Below are 26,984 nucleotides of genomic sequence, written 5' to 3'. Positions count from 1 at the left end.
TACCACAAGCCTGGTATGTCTCCTCTGTGAACAATCAGCTGTCTTCAAGGGGTTTTGGAAGTTTCCATTGGCTTTACACTTCTACTGCAGCATGTCAAAGCAGTCATTGAAGTGAATAGCCATCATTAATGTAATGCATGGAGGAGTGGACTCTACCATAACAATATCTGCTCTGGCTTATAAAGGAAGACCCATCCGTGATGTCCATATGGGGAAAAAGCCAACGCCTTCATTCCAGCAGTTAGAGGGATGAGCTAGCTGCCAGATTCTCACATTTTTTGGATTACTGTACAGTTCTAAAGCAATCGATTTAGGCTTTATACCTTTTGAACTGGTCTACAGTTGAGTTGCCTGAATAATTCACAAGACATTAAAGCAACCCTTTGGTTTCAGGACAAAATTCTGTCCCAGGAACGAGGGCTATATTACCTGCAGTTGTTTGTCTCTGCCGTCCATCTAATCTCCGGATTCCAGTCTTCAGCCATCCAAGGTGGAAGCTGCAATTTTCTATCTAGTTAATGCCAACTGAGAAATGCTCTGATTGGCCAGTGCTGATCACGTGAGCAGAACTGCCCAACCAAAGAGCAGGTACCGTATAATGCATTAATAGTCTAACACTATCAATGCACTATGGGGACCAGTTAATCTGAAGACTGCGCCAGTCATCTTTAACAGATAAAAACTTGACCCAAAACCAGTAAAAAAAATTGGACAGAGGGCAGAGAAGAACAAGTGCAGGTAATTTTATCCAAAACTGAAGGGCCGATTTAATTCAATAAGTGAATATTGTAAAATCCCTTTAGTCAGGCATCCTATAGTCAAGAAATTTCTTTTCAGCACTCTTGCAAATCCAAAAGTTGAGGCCTGAGCAAAGCTTGCCATGTGTGGTGTTTGATTCTCCTTTGTACTAGGAGGATCTGGTATTGCAATAAAGTTTACCACAATGCACCATGAACTATAACAGCTAGTTCTGTGAGCACTACACAGGCTCAATGATATGTTTGAATAATAAAGTCACCTTTACACATTTTTCAGGACCATGACAGACCATGCGTTCCTGCAGACCCTGAGTTATAACTCTATATTAACATCTTAGGATTCTGAGTATTCAAGTATCAGGTCATTACAGTCTTCTAGATTAACGTTTTGCCACCAGATAGCAGGATTCTAGGAATTCAGATCAGAATCCTGTGTGAACTATGCTATTATCACAAGTCTGACAGGTCACAGCAACTCCTAAAAGCTCACACCGTTCCCTGAGCAAACTCTGTAGGACACAAGAACTCTGAAGGTAACACAATGATGAACAAGTTATTCTTTATGGAATAAAGAATGGCTGTGTATAGTACCATTCATTCTGTGTCAATGTACAGGGCAATTTAAAGGTCACGGCCACCCAAAAGAGATTAACAAAAAGATACAAGCAGGAAACTATGTGGAACACAGATGGCACTATGGTGGTGGCCATCAACCAACTTGGAGTCAGCCCAAGAAACTTCAATAGAAAGGGGCCATGGGATACATTTAGGGTAGAATTTTATCAGAAATTGATAGGTGCGGTTGTTTTTTTCAATACCTGTAACCATTTTTGAGTTATGGAGGATGCCATGTTCAGCATTAATAAAGTTAAGTGGAATTATGTGGCATGGAAAACACCAACAGCAGGTCTTTTCAGGTCCAGAAGATGCAGTTAACATCATCCTGATAGTTGGTAACAGAAGTTCATACAAGGTGGTCAAGGCTTTCCCTTCGGAACAACCAGGAAGACAGTCCGTGAGTGTACGAACTGTCAGGAAACGGATTCAAACCAGTTCTACACACTACCAGTTTCCCTGAACTTCTGAATCAATTTCCTAACAGTTCCATCCACCTATCTGTTCCAGGTGCTTCAGTGACCGTATGTAACCAGGCATCCATCCTCATTTGTAGGCTTTTGGCCCAAAGAAAGGTGTCTTTAGAGTTAGGCACCCATCCAATAAGGCAGATACCTCACTTTCACTGGGGCAGAGGAATCAATATAATTCTAAACCACTTCACTGGTCTGATTCCTAAGGCTGGGGGTCACACGGGACGGAAATACCGCGGAATGACCGCACCAAAAAACCGCAAGATTTCCGCAGGATAACTAGATCTTCAAAACCCGCTGTCTTTAGCCGCAGGTTTTGGAGCAGTTTCGCTGCTGGCATTCTGCTGCGGCTTTCTTTCCTCATAGAGAGGAGAGAGGCTGCTACGGAAACGACAAAAGAATTGACATGCTGCAGAATTGAATTCCATGCTGCATGTCAGTTTTCGTGCAGCTTAGCCACAGAGTGTGGACAAGATTTTTGCAAAATCTCATCCTCTGTGCTGGCTAATCCCGGGATTAGGAGCCGCGAGCGTAATTGCCGTGTGGACTTTCCACACAGAAATTCTGCCTCGTGTGAACCCAGCCTAAGGGCTAATGGTCAAGGTCGGATTTCCGCTGTGTGAAACGTTGCGGAAATCCGCGGCGTTTCACCGCAGCTATTAGGTTCTATTGAACCTAATAGCTCAATGTTCACACTGCAGAATTCCGCAGAGTGAAATAACCAGCGGCATGTACTATTAGCCGCGGGAATATGCGGACGGTTTCCATTGTAGTCAATGGAAGCCTGCCGACACGCTATACTTCCGCTGTAGCACAGCGGAAGTATAGAGTGAATACGCTTCCCCGGCAACAGTCGGCCGCGTCATATGACACTGCCGGTGCGTCATGCGCTGTACTGTGCGTGAGCGCCAGCGCATCATGCAGGACCTGCACAGCGGATCCGGAGGAGAGTATGGGGTTTTGGGGGTGGGCGCTGTGACGGACTCCGCTACGGTAATCTGCTTGCGGAGCCTGTCACGGCCGTGGGTATGAGCCCTTAAACATAACTTTTATTGATATAAATAAATAAAATTATATACTCAAACAGGCCTATATGTAAGGATGTGCTAAAATCATAAATTAAACAGCCCACCACTTTTTACACTATCTATAGCAAATAACTGTAGACTTAATAGCAAGTTATTCCTTATCATCTACATCACTCATGGTTAGATATATAGTGAGTTCTGTATATATAGATATATATACAGCATCTAATACTCCTACGTATAACGGCTCATAGGGCTTGACATCCAGTTCCTTTATCATCACAGCCAAACTGCATCCTGGGCTGTTTCTGGAACTAGTATGTCTGCATGATCCGTCTAGTGCATAACGGTGAGCGACATAAACCTGACTTATGCCCCACCTAGCTCCAATATTGGTGGCATTTCATAAGGGCTACTACTTACCATCTGTTTGAGCTTAATTTCTCCCTGATTAGTGTCAACAGCCTTGGAGCAATAACTAGCCCTTAGGCACCGTTTATATATCTAGATATACAGAACTCACTCTATATCTAACAATGTATGTGAGGCCCATGCTTTCCAATGGGTTCTTTCACATGAGATGTTTTGTAGTATTAAAGAGCTCATTGGAAACCATGGGCTTCACATACATGCGTTTCTGCGGTGCTACAAAGTTGTGCGATTTTGTAGCCCGTGTGAATAAGGCCTTAATTTGTTGCAAGTACTTATGGATGAACATGTGTTTTTTAAATATATATATATATTCTGTGACCACATTATGACATTTCTTCTCCTCCTCCACCTTTTTACTTTGCCTATCCTATCCTACTCCCTTCCTATAGTACAGCTTATTTTCATGTATTCTGGATCCACTTTATCCTGGGTCATTGGATTTGATAAATTAAGAAAATAGCGGAGACAAAAAAAAAAAAAAGTACATAAGTGTCACTTTCAAAATATTGAGAAAGTCTACTAACCATGTACATTGGAGATCCGCATAAAGTGGCAGCCATCATGTTACTCTGTAAATAACGCGCAAAGCCAAAGTCCGCTGAGAGAGAAAAGGAAAGAGAAAAAGAATGCATGAGTATCTGTATAAATCACCAAAAAGTCTAGGCTAATGCAGGATAGGTTTTAGGATGCAAAGCACACAGAGTCCTGATTTATCAATGTGTCAGTCATAGAACCACTACAACAAGATCTTCCTATGGGTAGTCCAATTAGCAGTGGCTGTGGGTGATGTACAGAGGTACCATGAACTAAACCACTGGAAGGAGGAGCTCATACACAGGATATAGGACAGGTGGAAGCATGTGGTCCAAAACCTTCTTTCAGACTTAGCCGAATGTGATGGGAAGCTTTCCTAAAGTATTGGGCAGGGCCTGATCCACCAGTATGGAGGGTAGCAAACGCTTTAGAGATCAACTTTACCACCATGATCACACAGCTATACTCATTAAGACATCATATCTGCTACCAGCATGCAAAGTAAATAAGAAAGAATTGCAATTCAGCAGTGGTCACCGACAACATGTATGAGCTTCCTAACTATTCCTTTCTTCTAGCTGCAATCTAGTTTTCAAGGAAAAGTCTCTATATTGCAGAATATTGTAATCTAGTTTCCAATTGTGCTTTACAACACTGTAAAACGTTCTTCCCCCTTTTCAAATGTCCCAAAAATAGCCAGGATACAATATTATGTGGTGGCTCTATAGGGCGCATATGGGATTCTTTTCAATTTTCATATATATATTTTTAAAAGGGCAGTATCTTTCACACAGCTTGGGCTATATTCACATGAGCATGAATCTTAAGTAGAGCAATGAGCAATGTTTTCGCTCACAGCGCTGCTACGAGGTAAATAAAAAAAATTTGCAGCATGTCCTATTTTTTCACATCGCTTGGAATGCATCGCCCATTGTTTTCAGTAGGACAGTTAACCCTTTCCAATCCATTTATTTTTTCTCACCCATTCTCCCCAGCTCCAAATAAATTGGAGCCGGGGAAAATGGGTGAGAAAAAATACATTTTCCCTGCACCCTCCTGAACTGACAGAGTTCAGGAGGGTGCAGGTGCTCACTGCACCGTGGAGGGACCTGCTTACCTGTCTGGCGTCTTCCGCATTCTCCTTCTGCCTCCCGGCTCGGCGATCATGTGACTGCTGGGGTCAGGTGGCACCTAGCGGTCACATGATCGCCGGGCCGGGAGACAGAAGGAGAATGCGGAAGACGCCGGTCAGGTAAGCAGGTCCCACAGTGCAGGCTCCCGGCTCGGAGTTCATGTGACCGCCGGGGGTCAGGTGACACCGGCGGTCACATGATCGCCGGCCGGAATCTCTATGCATTACATAGCGCTAATTGAGCGCTATGTAATGTGTAAAGGAGAAGGCAGAAAGGGTTAAAAAACCCTTTCTGCCTTCTCCTCGGGGGTCCTCGATGAGGACCAGTGCAGGAGTGTATCTGCACCCGATATGTCTGCCGATCGGGTGCAGATGCACTCCTGCACTGCAGTGTCGGGCCTGCCCCGACATTGGAGCTGTGGAGGAAAATGATGATGTCGGGGCAGGCCCGACATTGGATTGGAAAGGGTTAAACACATTGCATGCCATGCGATGTGCATGCGAGTGTGATGTGGTGTTTCCCATTGAAAATCAATGGGAACACTTGCCGATCTTCTAATGCACTTAAAACAAGTGCCTAAGGGTGCCTGTCCACAGGCGTGATTTCGCCGTCAGTAAACTGCTGGTGGAGTCACGCTGGCTGAAGCCCCGTGTCCACGAGTGGAAAATCAGTGCGATTTTCTGCTCGCGGCTGGCAATTTGCAGCATGCTGCGAATTGCCCTGATTCTCCGCGGTCAGCCTAGCTATCAGATTAGGCTGACTGGCAGAGATTTGTGTGCGCCTGCAACTCCCGCGGCGGCGATCTGCCGTGGGACTTGGCAACGCCCGTGGACAGGGGGCCATAGGATTGAAATTTCACAGAAGTGATGCAAAGTGTTTTTGCATAAAAAACCTATCGCATCTGCGGGTAAAACGCACCTGGACAGGCAAAGAAGGCTGGTTAAAAAAAAAAAAAAGGCTGGGGAAGGCAATGGCAAACTACCCCGCAAAGACAGTCTGCCAAGAAAACATCACGATCTGACGCACCCTAGGAGTCGGTCAGTACTCGGTGCTTGCACCAGGGGACTTTACCTTACCCCACTATTACTGAGTGTGCTTTTGCATCTCTTCTCCAACACTTTAAAAGGGCACATGGACAATTTTGACTTACTGGCAATGGTTTAGGTTATACTTTGAGTTGGTATCTTTAATTTCACATTCTTACCACCTACCCCTCATCCCCCTTCCCTCATTGATTTTGCTCTTCTTCTCTTGCCATTTTGGTAATAATGTAAAGTAGCACCATATGCTGTTCCCACAATACCAATATTCAGATGACATTGGACTACTCCCCTTTGGTTTCCCTACTTCCTTACCCTCCCTGCATATATTCTAAATGTAAAACCCTTAGGCCACGGTCACACAGGGCGGATTCCCGCCAGAAATGTTGCGGTTTGGCCGCAGCAAAAACCGCGACATTTCCGCCGGGAGAACCGCCATGGAAAAAGCCGTGGTGGCTTTGAAGCGGCCCAGCCGCTCGCTCTTCCGCTGTGGCCGGCACTTCCATAGAGGAGAGCGCGGCCACAGCGAAAAAAATAAAATAGACATGCTGTGTTCAGCAAATCTGCGCCACAGCGGCGGCTTCTGCCGGCTTAGCCGCAGCTGATTTGCTGTCCCGTGTGGATGAGATTTCTGAGAAATCTCGTCCACATGGCTGGCTAATCCTGGGATTAGCGGCCGCATGCGGACCTGCCGCGGCAAAATTCCGCATGGAATTTCCGCGGCAAATCCGCCCCGTGTGAACCCAGTCTTAATAAAGCTGAGAGTTTATAAACAAACACCCACACACAAAAGCTGATTGTAAGTAGTTACAGTAACGTTACAAAAGTGGATTTTAGGCTTGGCAATTAATAACTTTATGGGCTGCTAGTCAAATATATTTTTATCATAACTTACCAATCTTTATCCGGATGCCACTAAACGTTGACTTCTTCCGACTGGCATAAGAGAGAAGTATGTTTTGAGGCTTGAGGTCCCTGTGGATAATGCCCTTGCTGTGTAACACCCGCATGGCAGCTGCAATCTGTTGCAGGAAGACTCGGATGGTGTCTTCACTTAAAGTTCCTTTGGCTGCATTATAAAAGAAGTAACACTGTTATGTACTTCCATGTAGGACATTTCTGGAGAACATTTAGCATTTTACTCCTACAGTACATTTCATCCACTGTGTCTTTATGGTTTCCTCTATATTTATCTTACATCACTAGACAGAGGACCTCTGCTATAAACCGCATCATTTTCAGGATCTATTTGACAAATGATATCTTCCTTCTCTCAACTTACTGACTGGTATTCGCACCATAGTCCACTTAAGTTTGAAAAGTCTTCTAACTACATGCTTCCTAAAGGTTCGGGATTTTGTGGGACAGTCGCAACTTTGGGGCGCTGTCCCACAGTCCCTGGCAGCAGCACATCCCATTTTCCCCCTCACCCTAAAAAAAAAAAAAAAAAAAAAAAAAAAAAGAAACGGTTATACTAATCTTCATCGCTCCTCCCTTTCTTGGCCTTTGCAGTTCCTGCCACTTTACCAAAGGAGGGGTCCCGGTTATCCAGATCGTGTGCCAAACACTGTCACATGATCGGAAGGCCACTGGGGACAAGCAGAGCAGACTGCAGAGACTGGGAAAAGAAGGAGCAATGTAGGCACGTTTAGCAACTTTTTTTTTTTAAATGCCCTTTTGTAGCCAAGAAAATAAAGAAAAAAATACGGCATTATTCCTAAATAAGGTAAATAAGGAGAATAATTAAACCTTGGCCATGAGAGGCATTGGGATTTAAGTAAATGATGCTGCATTTAATAAACAGGCCCATGAGGGGTATTAATATTAGTATTTGAGGGAGTCACTAAAAGGACACAGTTCTAGGAAACAGAGGGTTTTTACATAACAAGCGTAGCCAATCACAAAAATGTGCCACAGTGCACTACAGTTGTACCCATTTTCATTGTTCAAAACTTGGGAGGTATGTAACTATATAATTTCCTGTCCACATGACCATGAGCAGGTCCATATTTACAGATGACACTATGTACAATTACACCAAACCATGCACCACTACTTCATCCTGTCACCCTATATAATAATATTATAAACGTACTAACAAATGTTTAATTAAAAGGCTTGTACCACTTTTAGCAGTTGTTGCAGGAAGCAGACAGCTCTGTACATTGCATAGTGGCACGGATTAGTACTACAGGCCGAGTCCTACTGCAGTACTAAACCGGGCCACTGCACAATGTACAGAGCTGTCTGCTTTCTGCAAGAAAACAGCTAGAAGTGGGCCAACCTTTAAGTAAACATTTAATTACTAATCTAAGTCGAGACCATGCATGTCTAACGTCCTTTTACACAGACCAATGATTGGCTGAGCAAACAGTAGTATGAACGTCTGTTCCGAATCACTGCTCCGAGTAAACATCCCAGCAATTCGCTAACGGTTTTAAGTCCACATAAAAATGATTCATTGTTTCGTGCAGCCAACAATGTGTTGCAAACAAATATCTGCACAAATGATCATAAGTCATGAAAGATCCTGTAGCCATTAATTCCCTGCTAACTGCCTGGTGCAAAAGGACCTTAAACAAGCACCAATCAACTTGCTCTATAGTTGTTCGGCACTTGTTATGAAAAATCTGCCCGTGCAAAAAGACCTTTACACTCACAAGACAAGTGCAAGCAGTATTTACAATGCATTCAGAAAATCTTCAGACTCCCTTTTTTTTACATTTTTTTATGTTGTGGCATTTTTGAAAAAATAAAAAAATAAAGTTTCCCTCCATCATTTTGCATTCAATACCCCATAGTTGTTTTTCGGGGCAGACTTGATTCCATGTGACTTTATTACATGTAGCCTTACAGAAAGCTACATGTAAAACACCCGTCCAGACTTTATTCCATGTGTGAACTACCTATTGATACTTTGAATATGTTGAGGACAGCTGAAGCTGTAATGCAAGGAATCCGTCTTTTTGGCAACATGTTTCTCCCATTTATAATTTTAGTATTTAGTGCAGACTTTCTAACCAGTGCACAAACCATATAATACTCAAAATCTGCCTATAAAATGTGCGATTTCTGTCTTAAGGTTATTTAAGATCATATCCTCACATACTAAGGACTTGACATGTTATGGGACATGATACAATGAAAAATCATGATGAAATATTTGGGTCATATTAGCTGTAGATCAGTCTCAGGGGACCCGACTGGTGGTGTTAGATGCGAGTATACCATTGTGGCTGACTAAGGAGTCAAGCTTTTAGTTCAAAGTACATTGGATTAAAAGACTGCTCTTTCAGAAGAGGTGCCTGCATTCAGGTCTCATACAGTGTACTACCATGACACCGTTTTTGGTTTGTCCTGAGTGAGAAGCATCCGAGCTTCCAGATTTGTTGACTTCTTTCATGCAGTATTAGCTCAATGCCGCTGCTGCCTGCGCCAGGCCCTATGAGTAGCAGGGTTAAATAAGGACAGCCTTTTGGCTCTGAGTGCCTATTATAGCTAAAGCTAGAATCAAAGACTGGATGGATATTCAGTGTGATGACAAAAACAAAACACAAAAACAAAAAAAAAGACAAAACACACACACACACACACACACACACACACACACACACAATCTTGCAATCCACAATAGACACTTCTACTTATACACTGCTGATGAAATTTGAGACATTTGCATTCCTTGTGTAATATTTTATGTAGTTAGAACAGAAAAAAAACAAGGGACATGTGCAAGAGCATTAGCATTGTCCAGGCTACAGTACACTTTAAAATGAAGGTCTATATTTGTGAACAGCCAATTCTTCTTTATAATATTTTCAAGTACTGGATTTTTTGAGTAGAAGACATTTGTTAGCAAGAAAAGAAATCATGCTAAAAGGCCCTGTGTCCTGTACTCCAGAGGCATGGGGACTGGGGCAGTACTCCTCCCCTGCTGATCCTGTTCTAATGGGTCCCCACTGATTTTCACTTTGTGATGTCTGGAACTAGAGATAAGCGAGCATACTCGTCCGAGCTTGATGCTCGTTCGAGTATTAGGGTGCTCGAGATGCTCGTTACTCGAGACGAGCACCAAGCGGTACTCGTCTCGATTAAACGAGCACTGACCAGTGAATTCAATGGAGCCGGCAATACAGCCGGCTCCATTGAAAGCAATGGGCTGCCGGCGATCTCAGGATGAATTTTCGGGAAGGGCTTAACAATAAAAGCCCTTACCTGAAAATCATCCTAAAATGTGTAAAAATAAAAAAAAAATAAAAATATGTCAGCATAAAGATCGTTCTCCTCTGCCACAGCTGTAACAGCTGTGGCAGAGAAGAAGTATGTTAGCCCATTGAATTCAATGGAGCCGGCAATACAGCGCCTCACCAATCAGAGGCAGCTCTCACTCACACCCATTCATGAATTCATGAATGGGTGAGTGAGTGCTGCCTCTGATTGACAGTTGAGAGCTGCCCCTGATTGGTCCCTGCGCTGAGCCAATCAGAGGCAGCACTCACCCATTCATGAATGGGTGTGAGTGAGAGCTGCCTCTGATTGGTGAGGCTGTGACCAATCAGAGGGCAGCTCATTCAGCAGGCGGGGATTTTAAATCCTCGGCTGCTGAATACTACTCAGAGCAGTTCAGGAGAACTGCCAGCCAGACGCAGCTGAACTCCGGCTTCATTGGAAAGGTGAGTATACTTTTTTTTTTTATTTTTACACATTTTAGGATGATTTTCAGGTAAGGGCTTATATTTTTAAAGGGGTTGTCCCGCGCCGAAACGGGTTTTTTTTTTTTTTTAAACCCCCCCCCGTTCGGCGCGAGACAACCCCGATGCAGGGGTTAAAAAAACAACCCGCACAGCGCTTACCTGAATCCCGGCGGTCCGGTGTCTTCATACTTACCTGCTGAAGATGGCCGCCGGGATCCTCTGTCTCCGTGGACCGCAGGGCTTCTGTGCGGTCCATTGCCGATTCCAGCCTCCTGATTGGCTGGAATCGGCACGTGACGGGGCGGAGCTACACGGAGCCGGCATTCTACACGAGCGGCCCCATAGAAGACTGCAGAAGACCCGGACTGCGCAAGCGCGGCTAATTTGGCCATCGGAGGGCGAAAATTAGTCGGCTCCATGGGAACGAGGACGCCAGCAACGGAGCAGGTAAGTATAAAACTTTTTATAACTTCTGTATGGCTCATAATTAATGCACAATGTACATTACAAAGTGCATTATTATGGCCATACAGAAGTGTATAGACCCACTTGCTGCCGCGGGACAACCCCTTTAAGCCCTTCCCGAAAATTCATCCCGCGCTTGCCGGCAGCCCATTGCTTTCAATGGAGCTGGCTGTATTGCCGGCTCCATTGAATTCAATGGGCTAACATCGTTCTTCTCTGCCACAGCTGTGGCAGAGGAGAACGATCTTTATGCTGACAGTGCGGGGGGGGGGGGGGGGGGGTTCCTATTTACTGCTGTGTAAACCCAGGGCGTGGAGGAGAAAGGGGGCCTTTTATATTCAGGTGCATCTTATAGTATGAAAAATATGGTATATAACCAGATGCATGGTTCATCTATAGCTTATGTTAGAACGGTCAGATCTGAGCCTCTTGTCTAGACTAAAGCTAAATTGCTTTATTATTATTTTTTTAATGTCTGCTCTTAGGCTTACAAAAGAAATGTAGGTGGAAGGCTCTCCGCACATGCTAAGGGCTTATTCAGACAACCGTATATTGGCCGCGTATTCATGCCGGCCGATATACGGCGTCCCTCTCTGAAGGGGGAGGAGGCTGGAAGAGCCGAGAGCAGCGCTCTGTGCTTCCGCCCCTCTCCGCCAACTCCCCACCCCCTCTCCGCCCCTCTGAACTATTTGCAATGAGGGGAGGTGGGGCGGGGGCGGGGCTAATTCACAGAACTTTTTTGAGCTGTGTGTTGACAAAAAAAAAAAAAAAAAGAGAGTTAAACTCTAGGGCTATCTCGCACGAGCGCATCTCCCCGTGGGAACGCATAGCAGTACGCAATGCATTGCATACTTGCTGGTGCCGACAATCCCCTATATACTATCTTGGCATGTATGTGTGCCTAATACGCTCCAAGATAGGACATGCAAGGGAGACATAAGCAGAGAGTCACGCAAAAACGTACTGGATTAGCGAATGCCAAGTTTAGGTGCTTTTAGATAGAAGGATTGTTCCATAAAATTGTTCAAATGAGCAAAAATGAGCCAGTGACCAAACGATAAATGTTCACTTTTTGTTAGTTAGTCATTCATTTTATGCAGGCATAAAAATTGTTGACTCATTCACTTATTGCTCGGTTTAAACAGCACTTGTTCAGTCCCGCTCATTCACTTATGCAGTGAATGTGACTGACTGAACGATTTCTCTTTAGAACGAGCCAACGATATATCTGTCTGTCAAAACAAGCTGCCCGAGCAAATGAGCTAGCAATGACGTCACCTGTTCGTTCAAACAATAAATTGGCTTGTCTAAAAGAACTCCTATTTACAGCTACTGAAATCACATCTACACTGCTCAGTAGATCTGTAGTGTCCTCGATTGTGATGTTCTTAATGTGTGTGCACTGCAGTAAGAGCTATTCACATGGCCTGATTATCTAGTAAGAACATTCGCCTTAGCATTTGTTTCCCCAGTCATCTGGCCATGTAAAAGTACAAACGAGTAGCAGACAAAAGAGCAAATGCTAAACAAGTGTTACGCAAGCATAAAAATGCTCACTGGTCAGCTTCACATCATTTCCCTGTATTGATGGGAGATGTGCAGCAAACCAATGATGGCTGCATGATGATCGTTAACAGTCATTCTTCCCTATACAGCAAATTATACGTCTGTGTGAATAATATGAACTAGAGCTGATCAACATGTCAGTCAGCACTTATTTGCATGAGCACATCTGCTCAAGTTAAAGGACCTGAAGGAAATAGATACAATCTCTCTCTCTTAGTTTTGAGCAATTCTGCAGCCGTATGCAATGTTCAGATGCGTATGGACCGTGATTCCCTTGCTTCCATAGATCTCAATGGAGCCTGTCTGCGCAATACACGCTAAAATATCGCATGCTGCAATTTTTATTCCACTTGCAAAATACGCAATCTCTACACCCATGTCTGAGCAAACCATTCATGCTTTCAATGCCCACGTATAACCCGATTGTGAAATCTGCAATTTAAATCCGCCAATGTGAGCCTGGCTGGCCTTATACTTTTGACAAAATTAATGAATCTCCCACATTGTTCCTATTTTTGGTGTGTGTGGGGAAAGGTTGGAGAGAATAATATAAAAAGAAATAAAATTAAATTAAAAAAAAGATATAATTTTTTAAAATTTATATATAATATATAATATTTCTGTGCCTCCCCATTTGAGATTGCAGTTTAAGGCCGGGCTCACATGGTGGATTCCAATTATGGACGATCCATGGCAAAACATGGGCATTTGCAAGCATGTAAAAATTGCTTTTTCGCTCACACTATTGCAGGAGCGGAGGAAAAATAGCAGCATGCTCCATTTTGCAGCGGATTCAAAGGACGCTGTCCAAATCGCAGCCCATATGCAATTAACATTGCATGTGGGTTGCGGGTACCTGTATCATCGCTATGCAATGCCGCGGGAAACAAAACAAAACAACAACCTGTACTGCGCATGACCGACAGTGAGCCGCCGCATTCATCCACAATACAGAGAAAATTAGGTAAGCAGGTCCACCAGCCGTGCTCACAGCCAGAATTCGCTGCGGGCCTCCCGCATGCCGAATCCTGTCCCCTCACGTGAGCCCGGTCTAAAAGTAGAATATCTTGCTCTTTGTAGGTTTTTCTCTTTAATTTAGACAGAGTTGAATACAAAGTAAAAAAAAACAAAAAACACAACAATGCAAATATAATATGGAATGGTAGCCAAGACAATAAAACTGTGAAAACAAGAGGCTCCGGTTACTGTCTGAGGCTTATACGGAAGTGTCTGGGTTCTCAAGTCGGACAGGAATCCGCAATGCTGTTTTTTTTTTTTGTTTTTTTTACTTAAGAGTTTGACAAAGGGGAACCAAATACCTTGTAAATAATCTGCCAAGTCTCCTCCATTGCAGTACTGTAGAAAATACAAAAACATCAAGATTATTCGCAGGCACACAAATCCACAAGGCTTGCATAACAACAGCCTAGTGTTCTGGCAAAGAAAGGCTCGCAGCCTGGTAAATATGTTTTCAGGCTTCTCATCATAACAAGTGTTCAGACAAGGGCTTACAGTTCCCTATTCTACAGTCTTGCTAAACAGTAGATGAAACTAAGTGAGCAAGCCTGACAAAAACAAAACACTTGTCCTCTACCTATATGAATGCACACAGATCTCATCTGCCCCTCTATAAAATGCCCCAAGCACCTGCATTACCAATAATGCCCCTAAAAGTCCCAGTTTGTGGGATTGGCAAGAGAGATCCCGGAGGCTCATTTGCAGGGGGTGTAATATTTCATTACATCAGGCCTTCCTGGCAATGCAACTCTATAAGGACATCTGACGATAGACCCTCTTTAACCCCTAAGGCAGGGATTCCCAACCGGGGTGCCGCGGCTGGAAATCACGTCATTGGTACTGTTGTATTATGTCGCCACTGGGAGTTAGGGGTGGCGACATAATGCAGCAGTATTGACAGTGGGTCACGCCCCCCCGCTGATTGGCTGGGGGCGTGTCTCACCTCCCAAGTGCTGTCCAGGACTGAGACCTCACTCATTGGTCGCGGGCAGCAAAGCGCCGCGTCGAGGTCCTCTCGTGGCAGTAGGTTGGGGAGCACAGCAACACCCGGAGAATGGTCCTGCAGAGCACACCGAGCGGGGAACGCAGCTGTCAGGGACAGAGCCAGCGGTCGGGACAAAGCAAGGAGTACAACGAGCGGGGGACGCAGCTGTCTGCAGCAGGGACAGAGCCAGTGGCTGGGACTCCGTGAGCATGGGACTGAAAGGAGGAGGTAAGTATATAGGTTGTGGGGTTAATATTACTGAGGGGTGTGTGTGTGTTAATATTACCACCGGGGCCCCAATAGGGGTCCACCATTACGGCCCAGGGCCCCAATATAGGGGGTCGCTATTACTACTGGGGGCAGCAATACAGGCAGGGGCGCTATTACTACACGGGGTGGCTTAGTTGTGGAACTTATAGTAGCTGTAGCAGCAAAGTGGATGAGATTTTTTCTGTGAGCGCTTGTTTTTTGCATCACAAGCTGTAGTTTTTATTTGTACCATTTTGGGGTACATTTATTGTGCTTTTTTGGAGGTAAAATGAACAAAATACGCATTTTCTCTTAATTGTTTTTACGTTTTTTTGCTGCGCAGGATAAATCGTTTGCTCAAATTATAGTACAGGTCATTACAGACACAATAATACCAAATATGTGGCGTTTTTCTTACATTTTTAATTTGTTCTTTACAAATAGGGGAAAATGAGCAAAAAAGGTTTTTTTTTTTTGTTATTTATTTTAGGTTTTTTATTTGTTTATTTTTTTTAAACACTATTTATGTCCCTGAAGGGTAACTGAACCATAGCAGCTATGATCGCTATGGTAAGGTTTTGCAGGACTTCTGTTCTGCAATGCCTTTCAGCTAGAGATAAGCGAGCGTACTCGCTAAGGCAAACTACTAGAGCGAGTAGTGCCTTATGCGAGTACCTGCCCGCTCATCTCTAAAGATTCGGGTGTCGGCGGGGAGGAATAGTGCTTGTAATAGTTATCATAGGCAATGGCAAGACAGGATGCCAATATCTGGTATCCTGCTGTCATGGCAACCCATCGACCCACCGATTACATTGCGGAGGTCTGATGACATCACAGAGGGAGCCCCCTTCCTGTGAGCCCTTTACAAGCCGTGATCTACATAGATTGCGGCATGCAAGGAGTTGACAGCAGGGGTCGCTGTCAACTCCTGGCATGCCCCCACTATTGCAGCAGGAGGTCGGCTATCAGTAAGAGCACCATCCAAATGGCGTAAGGTTACATCCTGTTGCGGTAAGTACCACGCTGCCATGACATAAGGGTTTAAATGCAACTCCAGTTTTGAATTACTTTTATAATCAATATAGAAAAAAAAAATGGCACTATTAACAATTCCTAAAAATGAGTTTATGATCAGAAATCTCCACCTACAAGTCTGCAAGGACTTCCAAATCCCCATCACTGCCCCACAAGAGCTGTCAGCAGAGTCCAGGCATTCTGCAAATGCTGACATAGGCCATCACGTCCGCAAATAGGCATTGCCGGTGTCAGCACTACACCGAAGGAATGTTTATGGTTAATTGACTCAGAATGTGATATGCGAGAGGCAGGCAGTAATTGTTAGAATCCATAATGTATGTGCAAACAGTAACATTCTTGTTCTGCAAAGATATCTTTGCATGTAATGGAATATTAAAGGAGCCATTATCGAAGTGATGTTCATGTGTGCATCCATGTCATATAGAGTGAAGAAACAAGCTGTGTTATAATGGTTTAGTTGGGATCTATTATAACACTATACTAGATAATCTAGCATAAAAAAAAGCTACAGTACAAAGCTACAGGATGCTGTTAACCATTTACATACAGTAGGAAATTGGTTTTACCTCCATGACCAAGAAAACAGAGTTGGGCATTTCCTGTAAAGCACAAAAATAAGAACATATAAGCAAAGAGGCAAGCTGTCAGGAAGTCTCAGACATGTAATTCAATTATGGCGCAAGAGTGATAAAAAGCATTTTTTGAAGAAAAGATAACGAAGTTACTTCCACACGACAGATGTCATTGTCACTAGTGAGATATCGGCACCATAAACATACCAGGTCCAACTGGCTAAATGGCCATGTCATTGCTATAATGGGAGTTGTGGTAAGGGATAGGGTATGTTAAAATGCAACCGCTCTCTCACAGTTCTTCTGTCAGTTATCAGAGAGACTCTGTTGGCCGCTGTAGGCATATTGCTGGTGGAACCCATCAAAGTTGCCAATAAAAATTGCATGCCATTGTCTAGCTCTGCATCTATAGCCAGATTCAAAAGGACACGTATTACATATCTGTTCTTATAAAACATATCTAAAGTGGGTTTCACATCTGCGTCAGGGATTCTGCTTTCCTGCTCTAGTCGGGGAGTAGGAAAGTGGAATCCCCATGGCCGAACGGTTCAGTCTCTGGATTGACTAATGGGGTCCGCCTGCTTTACGCCCAGCTGGCCGGCTTCTGGATGGAACAAAAAGTGCTACATACAGCGCTATTCCTTCCAGTATATTGAGCCGGATCTACAATGGAATCTTTGGCTGGAGGTTCCCACAATAATGTGAAACCGGCCTCGGACAGACAAGATTTAGTAGCACTATGTATAGTTGACTTGAAACTTTCAATAGGCCTCACTGCATACAAACACAAGACTACTTATCGAGTTATAAGAGGAGAAAAGGTTTGTGTATTCACTGTAATCTCTCAGAAAAAGACTGACATTCATCTTAAAAGGGGTTGTCCAGTTGTAAAAACTGTTGATGACCTATCCTTAGAATGCATCATAAATATCAGCTGTTCACTGGGCAATTGTGATCATACACTGAGCCAATTTCTGCAGTAAGCAGACAGCTCCATTCCCACTGCAGTGGCCAGGTCTGGTATTGCAGCCATCTACTTTAATGGGAAGCTTTATACCAAGCCTGACCACTGCAAAGTATGGAGCGGTCTGCTTCCTGCCAATATAGACTCCGTGCAAGAGCACACTGGCCCTGCGAACAGCTGATGAATGAGGGTCTCAGGTGGCAGACCCCTGCCAATCTATTACTGATGCTCTGTTCTGCGGATAGACCATCAAAGGTTTACAACTGGACATCCACTAACTGCCTGCCTGCAGACTCGTTAGCACATATCCTGAATAATATGTTTGTGGAAGGTCAGTCTATAGTCTCATAGCCTATCTGAAGAATGCAGTGTAGGAACATTATAGTGAGTGATCTTGGCCAAGTTCTACTGCTGTTCTTGTTTTCCTAGAAAGCACTTTTCCAGGAAAGTCTATCCTACTGACATAAATAAATCAGACCATGCCCGGCCTCTGAAGGCAGGTGCTTGCAAGCCATGTAGCTCATATTACAGCGAAAGTTCACCTCAACACAGCTGGATGTAGGTGACCCCATTACTCACGAGTCACACGACTATTCTGTGGTCCTACTAATTGGCTACAGGGATGGCAAAGTGCCAGAGGCACGATTCACAGTGCTCCTTAAGAGATTTTCCGCTAAGCACGCACATGCTTCAAGTAAGGAGAGGCTTCTTACAAGTAAATTAACTGCAAACTACTTTACTGGTTACTCAACAGGAACATTTATTTTAATAATTCAATACAGCACAAGGAGGTTCTCTAAAGCTAATTATTTAATACAGATGGTAGATCACCAACAAGTTGTCAGATCTCATCTAAAGCTATAAGCAGAGCGATGAATGTAAGCAGCGGCTATGCATGAAAGAGCAGGACAATACAAGTATAGGCCATTCTGAATATTCCTGAACTCCGTGATAGGAAAGACAATGCTTGGAGAAGAGGAGGAGGACAGAGCACGTAATTCAGGTCTATCTTCATGAAACATTACCCAAGTGATGTCAGTTGTAATGGGATCATCATTTCAGCATCGCTGAATCACTATGAATGGAGGCAGAGGAATATCTGAAACCCAGTGTCGTTTGTGCAAGTTGCAGAACCCTAGCAACTTACAGCAAAAGCCACGTACTTTTTTTTTTTTTTTTTTTGCTAGTGGGCTTTGAGCTACACAGCAGAGACCAACCTCAACCGCATCATATGACTAGATCCTAAGATGTATTTCAATATTAAGCATTGTATGGTCAGAAACGTCTCATACATACAGGTGTCACCTCTAGGACTAACATTTATAAAGAACAGTCATCCCTTGTACATTGCATTAGTCGCCATATTCGCTAAACGGTTTAAAAGGAACCTATCAACATGTTCATGCTACCGAACCAGGGGCGACATGAACCCAGGACGCTGCAATATTCTAGAATAGACAGGCTTTAACGTTTGCTAGGAACAGAGCTATGAAGTCAAAGAGGCAGGCAGTGCTAGCGCCTCTCCATGCCGGCAGCATGTAGAGAGATGGCGCTCTGCCTGCTTGTGTATAGGGAATGCTGGCAGAGGCGCCAATGAGCTCCACCTCCGATTCGAGAGCTCTTTCCCTGAGTCATACTGTAAAATCTATTCTGAAACGTAACAAAAATGGCACAGAGCATACGTATCCTGGGTTCATGCTGCCCACGCTTCCATTTTTATGGTTTGGGTGGCATGTGAAAAACAGGCATTATGCCCTATGCCAGCTTCATATGGGTGAGAAAATAGTGCAGGATTTGTGTCTTGTGAGAGGCACAAATATGAACCCCTTTCTTTTGAATGGGGTCATACACATGAGCGATTGTTTCCCTGCATGGCACCACGATGTGGGAAACAAATCGCGGCATGTTCTATCATGCTGTGTACTCTCCCATCGCAGCTCCCATTGGGAGCTGGCCGCAGCATCGCACCATGTGCTAGGTGCCCAAGATGCAATGAGAGGTCTCACATTGAAAACAAATGGGAGAAACAGCGCAATCCTTTGCCATGACTGACAGACGCGGGGCGGAGGTCCCCGTCATCCCCGAATTGATGCGAGGCTGTTTTCACATGAAAACTCTTCGCATCCTCGGGGAATTCACATGGCTGGCGAGAGGGATAAGGAAGGGATTCACGGCCCAATATCGCCCTCGCCCATGTGAAGTTAGCCTTAAAATGTAGAATCTTTCTGCTGTCAGAAAATAAGAAACCGACAAAGTCCCAGTTTTCCTGCTTTTCCTTTCTCAACTCAAGGTGAAGATCTACATATAGAAGATCCAAGACGTGGTTCACATCTGCGTTGGAAGCTCCATACAGGGACGTTTTTCGCATAAGAAGGAATGACAGCACACTAAAATCTGACGGACTCTTTAATCCTTTGGCGTTTCTTGGGCGATGGTGGCACTGTGTTATGGCTCAGCACTGTTGGATCTGATGGATAACAAAGTGTGAAAGTAGCCTAGAGTGTTCTCAGAGGCTTGTCTTTAAATATGTCCAAAAATAGGATGCGTGTTGTACTAGCGTGTACGGGCCAATATTAATAAACCTCCCCTAACGCCTAGTGGAAAGATGCTGGAGTTTTCATTAGACATGTACACAAGACTGTGCAGCCTTAAACATAAGAGGAAATTAATCGCTCGTTTATGGAAGAAAAATGAAACAAAAACAAATAAAAACCAACATCACAACAACCTGTTTGTGGAGTCTTCTCCCAAAAAATGGCAAACTATTCCACTGGGAATGTTCTCCAACATTAGAAGCACACTGCACACACTTCACTAGTTGAATCAATATCAAAACCCATCTACCCGTGCAGTTCTGGCCACAGATTGCTTGATGCTGCGAATCCACTCAGCTTTTTAGCCTGTGCCAATCACCCCTGTGCGACTGTACTTTGAACACGGCAAGAATTATTCAATCCATGTAGACATGATTGGGCAACGTGCCAAGTTTCAGAAGTAAACAGCAGAATGATCTCAGCAAACTTACACGCTGTACAAGTGATAAACCAACCATTATCCTAAAGGCAACCTACACACCCCACACAAACAAAAATATTCCTATCACGCAGTATAAAGACACCTTTACATAGAGTATCATTCAGATAGTCTCTCAGAAAAGTCATTGAAGTGTACGAATCATAGTCGTTAGTTTGCCTTTACACAGAGCGTTAATTAGTTTTACATGGGGACCCACTCTATGAACGATATCTCAGCAATTAGTTCACAAGTTGATCAAATACGAATGACTGACTTTACAAACAGTGAATATTTTTTGGTAAACTGAGGTGGAGGAGGAGATAAAGGAAAAAGAAAATCGCTGTCACCCTGTTGGTGGCCATGTTTATACTTAACAACTACCACGTTTCCCCAAAAATAAGACCCTGTCATTAATTTTTGCCCCAAAAGGGGCACTAGGTCTTATTTTGGGGGAATGTCTTACCTAGCAGCCGTGGTCCGTATCCTCCCATTGGTCTCTGGCACGCTAACTTGCAGTCGTCAGCGGCCAACAGAAGATAGCTTCCTGGTTCCAGGATTCATAAATCCCGCCTCCAGGAAGCGACGGCCCTGATTTTTTTTGAGCGCTGCCAGCTAATCAAGCAGCGCTCAATGAAACAATGCAATAGCTGTGATTGGTTCTTAGAGTATGGATCATCCAAACAGCCATTGCGTTGCGGAGGCGAGATTTTTGACCTGGCCGAGTGACGTTAGTCTCAATGAAGGCTCTGCATCTCCAGCGGCTGCTTCTCCTCACTCCACCGTAGACATCACTGTGGAGTGATTGCTTCCTAGAGGTGGGATTTATGAATCCCGGAACAGATTTCCTGTCGGCGACTGAGGACTGCAAGCAAGCACACCAGAGCTATGGAGACCACAGACCGTGGGTGATAGGTAATGTATTGTTTTTTTAATGTAATTCAGCTAGGGTTTATTTTCAGGGTAGGGTTTATATTTTAAGCCCCCCACCCCCAACCCCAAAAAATAAGGTTAGGGCTTATTTTCAGGGGAAACATTATCATTTGAAATCTCTCTTTTGAGAGATTTGGCTGATAGTGCTGTGCAAAAAGATACCTTAATTTGCTTGTACTGGGTTGGGAGTTTCCCACAGCAGCAAGATTACAAATCTCACTTTTAGGCTCATGCCCACGAGAGTCGCAGGATACGCCTGCAGATGTATGCTGCGGGAGTACCGCATTTAAAAACAAAAAGTGCCCGCTGGTGATTGCGGAATTCCGCGGTCTCCATTAATGGAGACCTCCCGCAGCGTAAATCTGCGGCAAACAGAACATGCTGCAATCTATTTCCCGCTGCGGAAATCCGCGATAGAATTCCGCATGTGAGCATTGGCAGGCAGAAAAGCTGTTAGGTTCAATAGAACCTAATCGCTACAGAATTCACAAGCGGATTTCCGCCACGGGAAACGGGGTAGAAATCCGGCCGTGGGCATTTACCCTTATGTGGCTGTTCGTAAAGGCTGTCCTTTATTTCTGTTCTACAGGTTTGTCAGTGATACTCTTAATGATGCTCACTGTCACATTAAGAAGCGAGGTGAAATTCAGTTAGTTGACTCAATTGAAGAGGTGCATTTCAAGCTTCTCTGCAGTACCCATGCCCCTATGACAACACATCCTTGAAGCTCAGTAGAATCATTGGGACACTAGGCCTCAAAGCAGCCAACCAGAGGTTCTTCACTTTCTGGAACAGTGGATTCATGTAGTTGCTGCCTTGCTTTGGATTGTATAAGCTAATAGAAAGTGTGCGATTAGGTTTATAAGGCCATCCATGTTCCTCTGGGAAAAATACAAAAGGAAAGATGGAATAATACCTCTATTGGAAGGCAACATTTCTGCAAGTCAATGTCAGACTTTTTAAACAATGGGAATTGTGAGCTAAAGCCAGAATACCCATACACAGCTGTTTTGGGGTGGGATTGCCCCTCATCAGTTTGGTTATCCTGGCTTTGGCTCACATTTCCCTGTCATTGTTATAAGGCTTGTTTAAAAAGTCTGACATTGACTTGCAGGAATGCTGCCTTCCAATAGGTGGCGATGCACAGGTATTGTTCCATTATTTTATGTTGTAACACACACACACACACACACACAATATAACCCAAATAAAGTTTGGCAAAAAACATAACACGAATGGAACCTTATTCAGTGGGTAAAATGTTAATTTCGATCTTCGATAACTTGACAGTAATATGATATTTACAGGGTTTTTTTTGTTTTTTTTTTAAATCACATTTGTAAAACGAGCGGAAGGGGTTTTAACGTATAGCAATCTTTTGAGCGATAATCGTGTGTAAATGTGCCCATCTTTCAGTTTTCTGCCGAATAATGGATTTCAGTTCGGCTTGAAATCCGTTGTTCAGCAGAACAGCTGATAAGACGGACCGCACGCTGTGTTCTGCTTGGGGAGAGCTGATTACATTGTCTCAGCTGTCAGCCTTGCCAGCAGAACAAAGAATGTATTCAGAGAATGGCGGGTGGTCCACTGAGCAAATTCAGCTGCCAGCGGCTCACATGCTACTAATTGGTACTAATAGGCATTAGTACCAGTTAGTAGATTATGCAAAATGATCGCTCAAAAGCCATCTTTTGAGCGATCATCTTTGTGTCTGCATGCACCTTAAAGGGCTCCAGTCCACAGGTGAATTGTCAGGGTGTTCCCTGCGGCTATAATCCAGCCGCGGAAAACACACCCCTCCTGTTCACGAGTGGAGAGTCATCGCGATTCTCCGTTTGCGGCCGGAGATTCGCAGCATGCTGCGAATTGCCGCGATTCTCCATGGTGAGCCTGTCAGATAGGCTCACCGCAGAGTTCCATCTGCCGGCTCCTGCTCCTGGCCGGTGGCTCCCTGGCGGAAATTCGCCGCGGGATTTCACAACGCCCATGGACAAGCAGCCTAAGGCCTATTTACACTGAAAGATAAAATCACTCAAACGATATATAGTTTGAGTGACCATTTTGAGTGATCATTCTTGCATAACTCTAAGTAGCTAATTAGTTACTTACGATTTAATGCAGGTGGAGTGGGATACTGCCGCGATAGCACCAAGAACAAAGCAGCTGTTTTGTATATGCAAACAGCTACATTGTTCTCGAAACTTTCAACTCATGTCCCGCTGAGAACTGCCAGCGGGATCACAGCTGAAAGAATACTATTAGTGCTGCCCACTTACAGAATCAGCGGGCGGCGCTGATAACAGTCATTGGTAATTTTTCAAGCTTGCTAGAAATCACTGATGAACGAACAGTGCACGATAGCCGTGCATTTAGACAACGATTATCGCTCAAAAGATGGCTGTTGAGCAAATTTCGAGCGATAATGGTGTTTAAATGGGCCTTTTTATCTACTGTGGTGTCTGTATGCAGAGAACTCAGAATCAATAAGCTAGGCACCACCCTGTTTTAGCTTTGCTCCACTCAATTAGTATGCCTCATGCTGTCAAGGCAATTAATAATACTATTAACCAATTAGTGATAATGCCGCTACCTACTATTTTCTAGAATGATGAAAAATGACAAGTCATTAAGACTATGTATGAGAATGCTATATGAATTAAAATCCCATCAATCTACTTCTGTAGTACATAAGGGCAAAAGGAAAAAAAATAAATAAAAAGGAGGAGGGGGGTGTTCTTTTTCCAGGATAATTAATAACGCCATGGAGAGGACTTTAGTGCCTTTCATCCCACCATAGTATATCCTCCCTTGTCACCAATACAAGCCATTGTAATTGGTGAATGTAAAGTTACTGATATACATATATATATATGTCACGAGACTCTGATACTTTTCTCGGCAATAAAGTTTTCTAGGGACAAATACACTTAACATCTGTTAGAAAATTTTATTTATTTTTTTTAATCTATGCTTTTAGTAAAGCAAAATGTGCTCTGGACCCAATATAAATCAATGTGTAATACAAACACAGTTAATGAATAATCTACCATGTAAATGAGAGATGCCACAAAGCTGGGAAACACCTAAAGTTCCCAACAATGTTCCCAAACAGTGAGCCACAATAAAATTGCTTTCCTGATGATATTCCAAATTACATAAAACCCAATTTGGCCGAGAGGACTTGAGACATTAAGAAGCGGTACATCCCATGTGATGCAGATACATTTATCCATCATTTCTAATAGAGATTTCAGAAGGTAACCAATGTATTTCTCTGTAAAGGCAGCTTCACATGAGCTTCATTCGCTGCGTGCCGCCGATTGCCATCGTGTATGTGCGCCAAGATAGAACATGCTGCAATCTGTGTGTGTGTGCGCGAGTGACAACACGGAAGCCTATGGCAGATTTGTACAGCGTATAACACAAGCAGGTAACATGCTGTCACCACACTTGTGTGAAGGAGCCCCAACTCACATAGCTTGGCTTACTTCACACATCTGGGTTTCAAAAGGAGTCACATTTGGCAGAAAAAAAATGGCACAGCATGCAGCACCGCTTCTATGACAATAAGATAATATGGCCGAACCCATTATAAGTCAACGGCACTCATTTATTGTTTTTTTTGCCTCCATGACTGAAGAGAAAACCAGAAATAAATCAGGCAGGAATGCCTAAGAGCTAATATATAATTCTATGGCATCACTAGAAAGTAAGTGCAGCCAGTTGTAAATGCCATTTCTTTGGGAAAAGCGTCTGATCTCCCATAATGGACCCAATCCAATACTAGGCACTAATTATAATGGCCCATGGCAGATTTGTCATGCACACAGATATATTTACAACCCCAATGTCGACTGTGCCTCCACCCCTCCCTCCCCCTTCTTTATCCAGACGGAGTTATGGAGTAATGCTTGTGTAACTCGTGCCGTATAAATTTAGATGCAGGGAGGAATGTGGAATGAGTGAGTTCATATTGTAATTAATCTCTGTTGTCATGCAACACTTCACACTCATATTAGTTATGAAGAAAGAACTGAAGGGGGGGGGGGGGGACACAACAAAACAAAGAACACAACTGCTTCTTACTGCCCGGTATCCCTGCACAAACATGTTTACCCATTTATTCAAATCTCTCAGTGTGTTAATTGTGCAAGAATCTAGAACTTTAACCCATTAAGGCCTCCTGTCCATGGGCGATTCTTCATTGTGTTATCCGCAGTGATCATTCGCACACTGATATCCTATGGAAAGCGTTTTGTGCGTTAACTATAGAAAGAGCAGCCCGTTGTACACAAGCAGAAATCCGCCTTCAATTGGTCTAACATTGACTTGCAGGAATGGAAAAATAGACGACTGAGAGGTGACCTAACTATGTATAAATATAATTGGGGGACAATACAGTGATCTCTCCCATCACTTGCAGGAATGCTGCCCTCCAAAAAGGTGGTGCTGCAGAGGTATTGTTCCATCTTCCTTATTTGCATATTACCCAGAGGAGAGTGAATGGCCTTATAAGTCTCCCCACTCACCTTCCAGGTGCTCTCCGTAAGGGGAAAAGCTAGCGCTCCTGACCCACTAAATGGGAAACATGGACATGGAAAAGAAATTTTAGTTAACTATAACCTTATCTGCTGCAACCAGTGTCAGGCAGATGCTGCTAAGGCAAATAGGATCATGGGGTGCATCAAAAGTAGTAAAGGGGCACATGACAAGAACATTTTTCTTCCTCTTTACAAAATCACTGGTCAGACCACACATGGAATATTGTATACAATTTTGAACACAGATACTCAAGGTGGTCATATCAGAGCTTGAGCGCGTACAAAGGTGGGCAACTAAGTTAATAAATAGAATGGGTGGACTACAATACCCAGATACAGAGCATTCCACTGCTTTGCCAGTAGGGGTTGCATTCCTGAATAGTGTGGCACACTTATCTATGGTTGACATCTTTGGTATCAGTTAATATGGGCAGACCATGTTGTCTGCAGTCACTCCTCCCTCAATCTGGGTTGAGGCGAGTGGCTCCTCATGAGTCTACACTAAACATTTAGGTCTCTCATACTGCAATCTGGCTCTCTGCATGCCACTATGGAATATGGTGATTTAGCAGTTTATCAGGTGGTGCATGTTTGGCTTCCTATTCTGTGAGTTATGCCTTTGTACATTTTTTGTCTCACCTCTGTTATTCTACAGTACCCAGAGAGGTTATCTAAATTGGGGTTATTCACTTTGTAAAAATAGACGACTGAGAGGTGACCTAAAAACTATGTATAAATATAATTGGGGGACAATACAGTGATCTCTCCCATTATCTGTTTATACCCAGGACAGCGACAAGAAGGGGGTTCTTTACTGTAAGAGCAGCGAGAGTATGGAACTCTCTGCCTGAGGACGTGGTGATGGCGAATACAATAAAAATTTAAGAGGGTCCTGGACGTCTTTCTTGAGCGTTACAATATTATTCAATATTCAG

General features: G+C 43.8%; 1 protein-coding gene across 1 annotated transcript in view; it reads right to left on the bottom strand.

Moving 5' to 3' along the window:
- ULK2 (unc-51 like autophagy activating kinase 2) overlaps nt 1-26,984 on the bottom strand; it is a 101,723-nt gene that overhangs the window by 41,140 nt on the left and 33,599 nt on the right. Inside the window, exons 4-7 of the mRNA XM_066575114.1 lie at nt 16,594-16,626; nt 14,058-14,094; nt 6,909-7,082; nt 3,831-3,904 (exon numbers count right to left, since the gene is read on the bottom strand). Coding sequence (XP_066431211.1) covers nt 3,831-3,904; nt 6,909-7,082; nt 14,058-14,094; nt 16,594-16,626 — 318 coding nt within the window. The remainder of the gene's footprint in view (nt 1-3,830; nt 3,905-6,908; nt 7,083-14,057; nt 14,095-16,593; nt 16,627-26,984) is intronic.

The sequence above is a fragment of the Eleutherodactylus coqui genome, chromosome 1 (genome assembly GCF_035609145.1).
Source record: "Eleutherodactylus coqui strain aEleCoq1 chromosome 1, aEleCoq1.hap1, whole genome shotgun sequence".
Classification (NCBI taxonomy): Eukaryota; Metazoa; Chordata; class Amphibia; order Anura; family Eleutherodactylidae; genus Eleutherodactylus; species Eleutherodactylus coqui.
The sequence above is the reverse complement of the archived record's forward strand: the minus strand, read 5'-3'. Positions and strand labels throughout refer to the sequence as shown.